The sequence below is a fragment of the Tupaia chinensis genome, unplaced genomic scaffold (assembly GCF_000334495.1).
Source record: "Tupaia chinensis unplaced genomic scaffold, TupChi_1.0 Scaffold144262_1, whole genome shotgun sequence".
Classification (NCBI taxonomy): domain Eukaryota; kingdom Metazoa; phylum Chordata; class Mammalia; order Scandentia; family Tupaiidae; genus Tupaia; species Tupaia belangeri.
In genome coordinates, this window is record NW_006204120.1 from 1,775,998 (window position 1) to 1,790,724 (window position 14,727).

The window sequence follows — 14,727 nt, forward strand, 5'->3', positions numbered from 1 at the left end:
GCGAGCGGGTACAGGAGACCGTCAGGGACAAGGGAGACCCGAGAGACAATCGCAGCCCGGGTGGAGGGCTGGGCTGGAAGGGAGAAAATCGGGGCGCAGTTGGGGGGGGTGCCCAAGAAGGGAGGTGGGACGCTGGTCTGGTCCCAATCCGGGAACTTTTTTGACGGTTGCCCAGGGTGGACTGCGTTTATCCTGCAGGGAACGCCGTCCTTCCTCTCAGCTGGTACGGGAATCCTGTAAAGGGCGCCTTTCAGGTGCATCTCTGTTTAACCTCACGAATATAAGGCTCTGGTACTTCATGTGAAGGACTGTGACTTAGTATGACAGTTATGTCAGAACTTACGATATATCACATGGGTTGATACCCTGTAATTAGATAACAGAATTTAGTCTATGACGACAAGTAAATCTCTAAAGACGGTGTATAATGAAAACCTAACAGAGGGACTGTTGTTCTGCTGGAAGGTGGACCGAATTTCCTCAAATGAGTTAAAAATGGTTTGCTTTGGTCACAATTCTCTTATGACAATGGACTATCTTTTCTGGGAAGGGGGTTTTAGATTTACTATTTTGGTTACATTTTAATTTTTTTAAAAGACATTTATTTAATTTTATTTATTCCTTTATTTATTTTTAATTTGACAGAGAGAGAGACACACACAGAGAGAAAGAGAGGGGAAGTGAGAAAGCAAGCCACCAGGTCCAGGACTCAAACCATGGTCTAACATGTGGGAGTGTCTAGCACCTTAACCTCCAGGCCACCTGCTGGTCCCCATTGGTTATATTTTTAATCATTGAAATTTTTTTTTTTTTTTGGAGAGGTTTTCGCTCTAGGGCGTGTGAGCTCTCCAGACAGACAGAGAGAGACAGAGAGACAGAAAACGAGAAATCGCCCCCCAGGGGGGATGGTCACGCCGCAATCCCTTCTCCTCCATTCTCCTCTCGGGATCTTGGGCACACACGCACACGTGCCCAGCGTGAGTTTTAAGCCACCGGGTCCGGGACACGAACCGCGGTTGACTACGTGGGAGTCCAGCGACATAGCCATTACGCTATCTGCTGGTTCCCTGAAAATTTTTTTTATCCACCACAAATTTATGTAGTAACTAGTGGGAAAGTGACACAAGTTTGTATGCTTATGTTAATTTTTCTTTACAGATTGATTGGCACAAAGAGTCTTCCTTGAGGAACTTTGTATAGTATTGAAAGATGGCAGAAGCAGTTTTAATTGATCTCTTTGATTTGAAATTAAACTCTAAAAAAACCTGCCATCATACATTACTGAAGACTTTGAATGCAGTCCAGTACCACCAAGCTGCCAAGGCCAAGTTCGTTTGCATAATGTGTTGCAATAACATCAGCTGTGAAAGGGATAGTGAACAGGATCATTGTGAATTAGAAACAAGCAATGGATTATCAGGTCTCCTGGGAGAATTTGAGACAGTTAGCAATCCCAGCATGGCTGCTTCATTGTATACCATTAAGCAAAAAATTGATGAAAAAAACCTGAGCAGCATTAAGGTCATTCTACCTAGGCACAGGAAGACACTGATGAAGGCTTTTATAGATCAACTCTTCACTGATGTTTACAATTTTGAATTTGAAGATTTACAAATGACTTTGAAGGGAGGCCTTTTGAAACAATACACTGAAATAAACATAATCACAGCTCCAGAAGTAGAAGTCCAGAATGAAATAGAAACATATTTGAGAAGTCTGCCAGCACTGAAAGGAGAATTAACTATTATTACATCTCCCTTAATCCCAGGTATTTCAAATGCGATCTGTTGTTTTTACTGTGTACATGGAAAACAAAAACAAAAACTTCTGAAGTTGTTCATCTTTTCCCCCTTTCTTTTGTTGACTATTGTGTGCTTTTTTTTTATTAGCATCATTTGCTAATTGGGGGTGTTATGGATGGCCTTATGTTGTCAATGGTGTCAAGACATGACTCAAAACCAGTCTAAACAAATACATTTGCTTTATGCAAAGTCAGCCTTAAAACAAATCCCCTCCTTTACAGTGAAATTTATGACCCTGAAAATCTAGTGTTTTGGAATTCTGAAACTTCAACTCATTGACACCTTCACAGAAGAGTTTTAAACAATCTTCTTGTTTAAACGTGGTATTTACTGTGAGCTATATGCTGTTGAGTGTAGTAAAGACAGATGAGACAGAAGATAGCCTTAGAAGAGCAATCATCCCACAGGGGTAGTAAGACAGACACAAACAGTGTGTAATAAGAACATAGGGCTGTATAAAATGCTATCCAAATTATGAGGCCGGATAAATGAGGACAGGTTGCAGTGTTCAAGAATGTTCTGATTGAAAGGTTAGGGATTTTATTGCTTTATAATCTTTTGTATAGTATATTTTTATCATTCACTACTTATCCTCAACAGATTCTTTCATTCATGGATTTACTACAAGAACAGGTGGGATATCTTATATACCAACTCTTAGCTCATTCAATCTCTTCAGTAGTTCCAAACGAAGAGATCCCAAGGTAGTTGTTCAAGAAAATCTGCGTAGATTGGCGAATGCTGCAGGATTTAATGTGGAAAAATTTTACCGAATAAAGGTAAAATTTTGCTTCATATTTAGGAAGATCTAATGAATATTTTTGACTTCCAGTAACTACACATACTTTAACTTATCTGTTTAACTTTTGCATCTATTGTTTTAACTAAAATTTTAGAATACTGGTGTGATTGTTTTTCTTAGATTTAAACACCGTAGACTTAAGGATTAATTCTATGATATATATATTTTATCTGGAGTCCCTCAATTTTAAAAATACAGTTAATTCGCAGTATAATGCTGTGAGTATAATAGTATAATACTTTTTGATTTAGAAGGAAAGTAACTGAGTGGTGGAAGAAAAAGGCTGTTACTTTCTAAATCAACACTAAGAAAGAACCAGTATCATAATTAGTTAGAATGTCTTGTATTTTTTTTTATAAAATTCTAGCTTTATTTGGTGGATGAAAAGTAAAAATAACATTAATTTAGTAGTTAACTTTCTGCAATAAGGACGTTAAATTTTTACTTTGTGGAAAGTGCTGTAAGTAGAGATATATAGAAGTGATATATTTAACAAACGCTGGTAATTTTGCATGGATATATAATTTTGTACTGAAATTAGTGCTTTCCGAAAAGCTTATGGTATGAGAAATCTCACTTTCAAAACATTTTTATAATATGTCTTTGGTATTAGACTGATCATGCCAATGATGTCTGGGTTATGGGAAGAAATGAGCCTGAATCTTATGATGGTATAACCACAAATCACAGAGGCGTCACAATAGCAGCTCTTGGTGCTGACTGTATACCCATAGTTTTTGCAGATCCTGTCAAAAAAGCATGTGGGGTTGCTCACTCTGGTAAGTATACTTAATTGAACATTTAGAAATTTAGTAATTTTGTAGTACAGGAAAAAAAATGATAATTTTTTTCTTGTGGACATGACAGTTAATTACATTACATTGTGGTAAGTGCAATGTAGTAGGGCCGCATACGTGTATTATAGAAGCAGATAGGAGAATCTAAGTGAAATAATATGATTCAGAGTAGAATTCTCCAAGGAGATGTTCCCTAGTTTGATTCCTGAGGAATCTGTAGGAATTGACTAAGGGCCTCAGCTAAGGTGCTATTAACATTTTGGACAAGATAATCCTATAATGCAGACAAAGTATCTTTGGTCCTCAAAATGTGTAATGGCAATAGCACACCCAGTCATTATAATGACAAAATAAATAAATAAACAACAAAAATACTGGTTTCCTGAACACTCATTATGGGTATGGTACCTCCTCTGGTTAACCGCCCTTGAAGGCCAAGCAGCAGTGAAAAGGAATGGTAGGAGTGTTGCAGAACAGTGTTTATACAGATAGAGCAAGATGTGCAAAGTTAGGGAGGTAAGAAAAAGTAAGCTAGATTTGGAAAATTGTATGTAGGTTAAATAACTACATGTCCTTAACTGTAGTATTCTTTGAAGATGACCATATTGCTTTAGTGTGCTTTCTCACACTCTGTTTTTCTTTAGCAAGTGCTCAAACCCTAAAGCAAATTAAAAAAAAAAAAAATGGAAAAGAAAGAAATAAAAAAGTTAAAATGGTAAATTTTATGTGTTTTTTTGTTTTTTTTGGGGGGGGTTGTTGTTGGTTGTTTTTTGTTTTTTGGGTTTTTTCCTGCAGTTTTTGAAGTGAGGGGACAGGAAAAGGTGAGACAAGATTAAGAATCTCTAATCCCAGTGAAAACTAAAAGGGTAGAACCTTTTTAGAAAGAAGTAGAAGGGAACTTTCATTAAACATCTCTTTTGCATCAGGTGCTTTGTTTATTGTATCTTATTTAGAAACCATACTATAATGTAATAATTAATTTTGCAAATTCGCTTACGATCTCTTGACTTTGAAAAATATAGGGACCAGTAGTTAGCGTAATGGCTGTCGCTGTACTCCCATGTAGTCAAATGTGGTTCGCGTCCTGGACCCGGTGGCTTAAAACTCACAGTGGGCGCATGTGCATGTGTGCCCAAGATCCCTAGAGGAGAATGGAGGAGAAGGGATTGCGGGGTGGCCATCCCCCCTGGGGGGTGATTTCTCACTTTCTGTCTCTCTGTCTTTCTCTATCTGTCTCTATACGTCTTTTGCACCCTATAGCAAAAAAAAAAAAAAAAAAAAAAAAAAAAAAACCCTTTCAAAAAAAAAAAAAAAAAATATATATAAACATTGAAAGCCAGTAGGTGGCATGGTGGCTAAAGCCTCTAAGTAAAAAAAAAAAAAAAAAAAAAAAAAGTATATATATATAAACCATACCTGCTCATTTTTAACTTACACAGAATTTAAGTGAACTTTTGCTATGTTTTTACTTTTCTTATCTCTTTTTCTTCCAATTTACTAGGTTGGAAGGGTACTTTGTTAGGCGTTGCAATGGCTACAGTAAATGCCATGATAGCAGAATATGGCTGCAGTGTGGAAGACATTATTGTTATTCTTGGACCGGCAGTTGGACCTTGCTGTTTTACTCTTCCAAGAGACTCAGCAAAAGCATTTCATAATCTTCATCCTGCATGTGTAAGATTGTTTAACTCACCAAATCCCTATGTTGATATTCGTAAAGCCACCAGGTATGTTTGATTTCATTCAGGAAATGCAACTTTGGTTATGTTTATTGCTTCTAAAATGAAAATCATTTTAGTTACAATCAGAAACTCTAAGAAAAATTCAGGTTGCATTTAGGTAGCTGACATATACATGTACACAAAAACTCTTTTTAAATATGAAATCTATTTTCATTTAAGTTTGGATAATAAATTTTTCTGTCTAGTATCTCTGATTGATTTAAAAGTAAAGGAAGAAACAGTTGTCATTTAGTTTTAAGAGACCTACTTAAAATTCATATAGACAAATTGGCATGTATTTAACTTCATATTTCTCAGCTAAGCTCTCCTTAATATAAACAACAGGAAGCCAATATTTTAAAATTGTTCTTAAGCTAGAGGAATATATTTTAGCAAAAATATTGGTATTATAAACACACTTCTGAATTTTTATGATCTGCATTTTTTAATTTATAAATTTTTGCTATTACTATCTATTGAAAAATATGTCTTTTCTTTTTTTTTTTTAGTAGAGATTTTTGCTGTAAGGCACTTGCACTCACCAGAGAGACAGAGGGAGACAGACAGAAAGTGAGAAATCAACTTCTCAGGGAAATGGCCATGCTGCAATCCCTTCTCCTCCATTCTCCTTTTGGGATTTTGGGCACCCACAAACAGGCTTCCGGTGTGAGTTTTAGGCTGCTTGGTCCAGAATTCGAACAGTGGTTTAATACATGGGAGTCCACCAATGTAACCCTTGTGCTGTCTGCTGGTCCTGAAAATTATCTGTCATTTCACAAAGGAAAATCAATTCTTGATTTGAATGGTGTTTCTAGTCCAGTCAGTTAAACCTCACTCAGATTTTGCCTCATTTTTAGTATGTAAGTAGAAAGGATCAAAATTTTTTTAGAGAGAGAATTTTTCCTTTTCTCTCTTTCTTTTTTTTTCCTTTCCTTTTCTTCTTCTTCTTCTTTTTTTTTTTAAGAGTTTTTTCTATAGGGCACATGCACTTGCCAGAAGGACAGAGAGAGACAGAGAGACAGAAAGTGAGAAATCACCCCCCAGGGGGGAGATGACCATGCTGCAATCCCTTCTCCATTCTCCTTTTGGGATCTTGGGCGCGCAGGCACACACACCCAGCATGAGTTCAAGTCACCAGGGTCCAGGACTTGAACCGTAGTCGACCACATGGGAGTCCAGTAATATAGCCATTATGCCAACTGCTGGTCCCTAGAGAGAATTTTTCTGTAGTGTGCATGTAATTGCCAGAGACACAGAGACAGAGAGACAGAAAGTGAGAAATCACCCCCCCAGAGGGGATGGCCATGACACAATCGCTTCTCCAGTCTCCTCTCAGGATTTTGGAGACACACACACACACACACACACACACACACACACACATACGTCGAGTGTGAGTTTTAAGCTACTAGGTTTGGGACTCGAACTGCAGTTGACTACATGGGAGTCCAACAACATAATCATTATGCCATTTGCTGGTCTTCAAAATTGATTTTTAAATGTGACTTGTGAAATCACTAATGTATAGTCATATTTCATTTCATAACATGTCTTTAGAGAAACAAGTTTTCAGTGAAATAGCTGTTAATAGGAGGGCTAGATGACTTAAAAATAGGCTTCCGAAACAAGTGAATTTTATCTACGAATACCCTGGTAACTTTAGAAGTTTCTTCTTATATAAGTACTTGATTTTGATCATGACATTCTGTATCCATATCATGTCTGCAGGATAATATGGAAGGTAGTTCAGTTTACATATGAATTCAAGTAAAAATTAGCATAAAATCTATCATAACTATCAATATGAACCATCTAACTGGCCCATATTCTGTAAGTGAATAGCAATTTGCATTTTTTTCCAACCAGATTTTTTCTGGAGCTCTTTCACACCAATATTCCTACTTTTTTTATATTGCTTTAAATATTGATAAAATAAGTTCTTGTTCTCTTTTGAAAAATCTTTATCCTAAGGATTCTTCTAGAACAAGGAGGTATTCTTCCACAGAATATTGAGGACCTGAACCAAGAGCTCAACCTCTGTACCTCCTGCCATCCTGACAAGTTTTTCTCTCATGTCCGTGATGGCCTTAATTTTGGTACACAGATCGGCTTCATATCAATCAGATAATGAGGTATAGTAGATTTTTTCTCTCCAATCTTTCTTCTCTCCTATCCCTTTCTTTCTCCTGTTTCTCTTTCCCCATCTTCTTCTTGCCTTCCTATTTCAGTTCTTTTCTTGTCTAATTATTTAAAATAATTTTATTTATTTAAGTTTAGTCCTTTATTCCCACAGGAAGAATTAAGTTTCACTTCTTTTGCAACATTTTAGTGACAAAATAAGTTCAATTTTAATAGCAAACTCTCTTGTAAAGAGCATGACTCCTTTTCCTAGCTAATGAAAAATAATCAAGGTGGCTTATATTAAATGTATTAAAATAAGGGGCCAGCAGATGGTGTAGCAGTTACATCACAGGACTTCCATTGACCAACTGTGGTTCTAATCCTGGACCTGGTGGCTTAAAATTCATGCCAGGCATGTCCAAGATCCCAGGAGGGGAATGGAGGAAAAGGGCTTGTGGTGTGGCTATCCCCCCAGGGAGTAATTTCTCACTTTCTCTTTTACTCTCTCTCTCTTGTTCACATGCACGCACATGTGCCCTAAAGCAGAAACCTCTAAAAAACAAAAGTATAAAAATAAAATATTTTAATTTTTAAACAATCTTGTATGTATGTCTTTTATCTTTCCTTTAGACTTGGCATCTATACATTTCCTATTATAACATCCTCATACTCTTCATTAAAATTTTTTAAGATCTTTGCATAAAGATTCTAAATTTTAGAATAATAAGGAGTTCCATACATAGAGACTGGCTTAGTTTTCTACTAGATTTCCAACTGAATATATATAGCTGAAATTGGCCACACTTTTCTTTAAAAGACTAAATAGTTGATATTTTAGGCTTTGTGGGACATACAGAATCTGTCTCAACCACTTAACTCTGCCATTGTAGAGCAAAAGAAAACATTGATGATACAGAATTATGGGTGTGTCTGTATTTCAGTAAAATTTTACTTACAAAAATCAGCTGAAGGGGTGCCAGCAGGTGGCATGGTGGTTAGAGGCATTGGATTCCCCTATGGCTGACCGTAGTTTGAATCCTGGACCTGGAAGCTTGCTCTCTCTCCCTCTCCCTCTCCCTCTCCCTTTCTCTCTCTCTCTCTCTCTCTCCCTTTCCCTTTCATTCTCTTCCTCTCCCTCTTTCTCTCCCTTCCCCCTTCCCCCCCAACCCTCCTGGTCAAATTAAAATAAATAAATAAAGTTAAATAATTGTTCTTTTTAAAGAATTATTTTATTTAACTTTATTTATTATTATCATTATTATTTTCCAGTTTGATCAGAGAGAGACAGAGAGAGAGAGGAATTGAGAAAGCAAGCCACCAGGTCTGAGACTTGAACCGTGGTCGGCCATGTGGCAGTCCAGTGCCTTTAACCACGATGCCACTTGCTGGCCCCAAATAAGTCTTTCTTTTTTTTTTTAAGAGGTTTTTTGCTATAGGGAACGTGCGCTCGGCAGAGGGCACGTGCGCTCGCCAGAAAGAGACAGACAGAGAGATGAAAAGCGAGAAATCACCCCCCAGGGGGTATGGCCATGCTGCAGTCCCTTTTCCATTCTCCTCTCAGGATCTTGGGCATGCACGCACATGCGCTCAGCATGAGTTTAAGCCACCGGGTCTGGGACTTGAACCGCAGTCGGCTACATGGCAGTTCAGAGACATAGCCATTACACTAACTACTGGTCCCTAAATAAAATAATTCTTAAAAAAATAAAAATAAAAACAGGTGAAGGGCCAGAGTTGATCTATAGACTATAGACTATGTATTGTTGACATCTGATCTACAGTCATAGAGCAAGATCACATGTAATTCCTTTATAATAATATTTACCAGAGTCACACACAAATGTTTCATGATGGTAATTTAGTGCTGCCTCTTTAGCATATGTGTAATTTTTCCATAAGGTAACTTTTAGCAGAATTTATATTATTCTTAGTCTTTACAATGAATAGACTTTATTATTCTTACCTTGATATCTAATACCACCAATAAAGCTCTCATATTTTATTGCAATGTATTTTACAGATATGTGACTGGATTTTTTCAGAAACGTTTCCTGCCTCCTTCAAAACTGACTGCAAAAAGATTTAGCTGTTTGATTTACTTGCAACCTGAAGAATTACAGTGTATAATTCATCTTTAGTATATATTTTCCCTATTTTCCAAAGCCAAATGATTTTTATTTAATTCTAATAATAATTGGCAAAACATGAGTACGATAGAACTAGTATGTTTTATGAATGAAGATTTTTCCTAAAGTTTGTTCTCCCTACATATTACATAAATCAGGAATGGTGTTCAGTTCCGTATCTACTAGGTACCTTCTATTTATAAGACCATGTGTTAATCATAGGTGACTCAAAATGAATAAGATCTTTATTTTCCCCTAATGAAGTGGTGGAGACAAACAATTCTACAACTTGTATTTTACTTTTGTTATTTATTTATTTATTTTTTAGTGTTTACTATGAGGCATGTGTGCTTGACAGGAAAGATATGGGGAGATGGGGAGGAGTGAGAAATCACCCCACCAGAGGGAATGGCCTTCCTTCTCTGTTTTTCTCTTAGGATTTTGAGTACACATGCACACACACCTGGTGGGTCTCTCAAGCCTCCAAGTCTGGGACTCAAACTACTCAGTGGGCCATGTGGGATCCAGCTATCCAAACCAGCATACAACTGGCTGGCCTCTATTTTGTTTGTTTGTTTGTTTTGTTTTGTTTTTCTTAGTTGCCAAAGGGTATGTGTGCTCACCAAAGAAAGCCAGAGACAAAGAGAGGGAGAAAGAAATGGAGTGTGGGCACGTCCATGGTCATGTTGCAATCCATTTTCCTCTGTTTCTCTGTCCTAATAGTATTTGGGGCACACATACATGTGAGTCCAGTGTGTTTTTCTAGCTGTTGGAGCTGGGATTCAAACCGTAGTCAGCCATGGGATTCTGGCTTCCATAACCACTAGGCTATGAAACTGGCCTTAAATTTTATTATTTTATAGCAGTAGAAAAGCACAGAGGAATTAATTTTACCCAGAAGTCAGGATAGAGAAGGTATTACAGAGAAAATCACACAGGCCAGTAAGATGTGCAGGCTTTTGACAAATGAACAGTCATAACAGGTAGAAGGAACAGCAGGAACTAGAACTTGAAACTGTGTAGGTACATAACATGTTTTAGAAAGAGAAGGGTGTGGGCAGGATTTAGGACTGGAAAAACAGGTTGGAGACAGATTAGTAAGGGTCTCAAATGCTATGTCAAAGAGTTTGGAGTTTATTCTCTAGACAATGAGTAGGCATTAAAATAATAAGTGTTTTTATTTCCTTAGCATCATATTTAATAGGGTGGATTCAATTTTAAGAGATCAAAACAGAGAGACTAGATAAAGAAGGTCAGAATATGTCGAAAAGAAATGATGACTATCTGATGAAGGCAGTAGAAATTAAAATGGAGAAAGGAATAGAAGGATGAGAGACAGGATCAGACTTCAGAGACAGGATCAATAGGTCCTGTTACTACAATAGATAGTAAGAGGTGACTTCCGCTTAGCTAACTACCAAGAGTGGTAACAAAGGGTGGTGGATGTTAGTACAGGGAAAAGGATGAATTTGACTTTACACAACATGAAGTGCATCTAGATGGAAATGTTTAGTTGAAAATGAAAAATATAGATCTATAATTTAAGAGAGAGCCTAGGATAAAAACATAGATTTAAAAGTTGACCATGCAGAGATGATGCCTGAGCCTATTAGAGCAGATTGAAAATTAAAGTGAGAAAAAGGAGGTCCACGGATGAAGCCTCATGTAACACTTATATTTGAAGATCAAGTGAGCCAGTAAAAAATAAATTAATCATAAAAGTAAGGAAAAAAGAATAGAGTCATCTTGGCAAAGCCAGCATAGATGTAGGAAGTACTCAAAAAGAAATCTTCAAGGATAAAGCAAAGTGAGAACAGAAAGGAAACCAAAGGATTAAACCTATTGAAGCTGTACTAGGTGGAGGTGGCTGAGTCAGATTTCAGTGAGATGAGGAAGAGGATGCATAGGACACTTTGACAGTATTTTGTTGAGAAGTGAAAAAACTGGGGACTATTTCTTGAAGAAGGAGTTTTTGATGAGTCTTTTGAATATATTTGTAGGCTAAAAAGCAGTTAAGCTATTTTTCATTTGGGAAAAACTGATTTATATTATGACATAAATTGTCAGTTCCATCTTTAAAGGATTTATTCTTTTGTATATATATATAGATATATATATACCTATATCTGTATCTATCTGTCTGTCTATCTATCTATCTATCTATCTATCTATCTATCTATCTATCTATCTATCTTACATGAATATGTAGTAGGAAAACAAGAAACATTTGTTTGGTATTTACAAAGGTCTTTCACATGCATTACCTTATTTTACCTTTGCAGCTACTCTGAAATACATAGGTCAGGTGTTACCTATTTTAGTCAGATGAGAAAGCAGCCTTATTGAGGCAGGGTTCCAAATCGTCCTAATTTGTGATGAAGTAAGATTTGAACACACATTTTATGATTCCAAGTCTCCTTTCCTATTTCACAGTTAATTGAAACTATCTAAATTATATTTTTATTTTCAACTTTTAGTCATATATTCAGTCAAACTTTAAGATACTGATATTTATACATTAAAAAAGTTGTAGCCTTCAGGATGTTTAATCTCAGTTAAATGTATCAGCTAATAAACCAGCACTTTCACTACTATGGTATATGTAGGGAGGTTGCCACAACTTGATACCTGATTTATTTACATCTTTTACTTTAATAAAATACTTTTACTTTAAATGAAATACCTCATTTCTATCAGCCAGGGATTACATTAACACAAAGTATAGGACAAAAATTCCAAACTCAAGTGAAAAATCATTTTGTTTAATGATAACAATAAAGATTAAGGAATAATTTCATACCTTGAAAAGGTTGGTGATTTTCTAATTCTCTATTGTGAATAATTTTGTTTGAAGTTTGTAAAATTATAGAATTTAGACAACTACTTTTCATGTGCCACAGCATTCCAAAATTAAATAAAAATGATTTCTAATTACCTGTGATCTTGGATTATCTGTGCCAAAGAATACAGTAAGAAGTTGTATCTGCTGTTTTACCATGTGGATAGTATTCAATAACTCAGAAACAGAACTACCAGGTTATTAAATAAATGTTTATGTCTTATCACTTCTATAAGATCACTGCCACTCTCAGGCATTTGTATGTGTATTTTTTGGACTTTGAGGGAACAAAAATGTTCATTTCTAATTAGCTTAGTTCTGTTTTTAATCTTAGTATTGCTACTAGCTACACATAGGAAATATTTATTACAGTCTTACTAATAAGAGGAATTAACTTTGTAAATCACACGACAGATTATGATATGACTCTTGTAAGTATTTATTAGGAAACTAAAATTAACTGGATCACTTATCTAATTATAATTTTTAATTGTGAAGAATAGCATAACAAATATGTTGTACTGTAGAGCTTTATAAAACAAGTGAGTGAATCTTACCACTAGGAGGCAGTATTTCTACAAATACCTCTCTTTCAGTATAAAATTGAATCAATTAAAATTAATCCTGTATTTTCTTATGTAAAAGAAGGGGAGGCATTTAAAGTTAGTGAATGTATTGCTCTTACCTTAGGTACAATATATTGTCATTCAAGTAGATAAAAAACATTTAGGAACCCATCTCAATCTCACTTTAACAGAATCTCTACTTTTCTTTAATTTTTAGCGGTAACTCGGGGAATCTTATGTATTGCTTGAAGAAAACAATGTTCATGGATTCAGAAACTAGAAAATAAGTAGCATTGATATTTGAGTTACATCATTGTTTTTATTTGGTTGTCCTAATGTACACTTAAAATGTATCCATCTTACATTTTGTGTAACTCTTAAAAGAACACTACTGATCTGTAGAAGTCCAACACTTAAAGCATTGTTCTGTTATTTGTGCCTATGTATATGCTTGGGTCTGTGTGTGTGAATTAAATGACAAACAGGAAATGTGTATGTGTTAAATGAAATAGAGCCTCTTTGCCCTAGCTAATGAAAATTTATACAGACAAATCATATTGAATGCAGTGGAATCAGATTTCTCTCTCTAATTTATATACACACACATAAATATGTAATATTGGGACATCTTTTATGCTACCCTTTCCTAAATTGTGTGTGTATGTGTATATGTGTGTGTGTGTGTGTGTGTGTGTGTGTATACATACATATATAGAGAGAATAGAGTCATCTTGGCAAAGCCAGCATAGGTGTATATATATATACACATATGTGTGTACATATCTAGATACATATATATATGTAGTGTGTGCATATATACATATATATATATATATATACACACACACACACACAATGCATATATATACACATACATGAATAGGGGAGGCATGGTGAGATAAGTTGAAAAAAAAATGCTACACATTCTTCGTGTCCTTATGCCAAACTCCTGAGGTGAACTATGTCCCTTCTGTATAAATATATATACAGTGTAAATAGTATGCTATATATTATATATATAATGTAGTATATAGTATAGTGTACTATATATATTGTATATGGGAATGAAAAGCAGTTCAGAAGTTAAAAAAGAATGGGAAGCATGGTCCATATGCATACTGGATGTGTTTACAGGAACTCTCATCTAGGGTACATATTTTTCCTTTGTAGGCAGTGTTTATAAATGTGTGATTTCACATATGAGACAGATTCTGTAAGCAACAATGCTAGGTCATTGCTTAATGAAGGAAAAAAGAAATCTGCTAGTAGTGCTATTTCAAGATTAACACATTTAGTTTGAACTCACAGTGATTACATGTCAGCTATACTCTCCTTAGATGCATTTTATTTGAAATGAAAAAAAAAACAAAACTACACATTCCTCATGTCCTTATGCCAAACTCCGGAGGTGAACTATGTCCCTTCTGTATCTGGAGCAAGCTTTTTTGTTTTATCTAATTCTCAGAAAGAAAGTTGCTGTGTCCAGTTTCTGTATTTTACTAAACAGTTCCAACTTCCACCAGACTTTATGGCTCAAAATGCCACATTCCTTATTAACCAACAAATAAGTAAATAAATTTTAAAAAGGAATATTCTCATTTCATGAGAAGCATTTACAGTAAGTAGATTTGCTCATGGTGACAATCAAGTGTTTAATAGTTTTCATTTCTTCATTCTTAGAATTTGATATCACACTTGCTTCAACTTATCTCACCATGCCTCCCCTATTCATGTTCTCTCCTCAAGCACATCTTTTATGACTATACTTTTCCTTTTTGAAAAATTAATTTATTCCAGTTTTGCTATGCAGCACATGCACTCACTAGAGTGAGACGGGCAGGGGGAGCAATCACCCCCCTCAGGGAGGATGGTCATGCCACAGTCCCTTCTCCATTCTCTGGGATTTTGGACCTTCAAGCCACCGAGTCCAGGACTTGAACTGTATTGTCAGCC

The 14,727-nt window shown here is 35.8% G+C and overlaps 1 protein-coding gene across 4 annotated transcripts; it reads left to right on the plus strand.

Moving 5' to 3' along the window:
* The first annotated feature begins 54 nt into the window (after positions 1 to 54).
* LACC1 (laccase domain multifunctional purine nucleosidase 1) lies at positions 55 to 9,735 on the plus strand. Of its 4 annotated transcripts, none has more exons than XM_006166495.3 (7): positions 56 to 254; positions 1,159 to 1,768; positions 2,403 to 2,581; positions 3,218 to 3,383; positions 4,903 to 5,128; positions 7,094 to 7,254; positions 9,264 to 9,349. In XM_006166495.3, exons 2-6 carry the CDS (start codon positions 1,210 to 1,212, stop codon positions 7,248 to 7,250), a joined length of 1,287 nt encoding a protein of 428 aa, XP_006166557.1. In that variant the 5' UTR covers positions 56 to 254; positions 1,159 to 1,209; the 3' UTR covers positions 7,251 to 7,254; positions 9,264 to 9,349. The 4 variants fall into 4 exon arrangements, with proteins under 4 accessions (XP_006166559.1, XP_006166557.1, XP_006166558.1 ...); XM_006166496.3 differs by having other exon boundaries at positions 56 to 223; XM_006166497.3 differs by lacking the exon at positions 7,094 to 7,254 and having other exon boundaries at positions 55 to 254; positions 9,264 to 9,735.
* The last annotated feature ends 4,992 nt before the right edge of the window (positions 9,736 to 14,727 follow it).

Bases quoted from the DNA above. Each gene is read 5' to 3' on its own strand.
- LACC1 (XM_006166495.3), top strand. From the start codon at position 1,210: ATGGCAGAAGCAGTTTTAATTGATCTCTTTGATTTGAAATTAAACTCT. The intron at 1,769-2,402 runs GTATTTCAAATG...TATCCTCAACAG, and splicing joins TACATCTCCCTTAATCCCAG to ATTCTTTCATTCATGGATTT. The intron at 2,582-3,217 runs GTAAAATTTTGC...CTTTGGTATTAG, and splicing joins AAAAATTTTACCGAATAAAG to ACTGATCATGCCAATGATGT.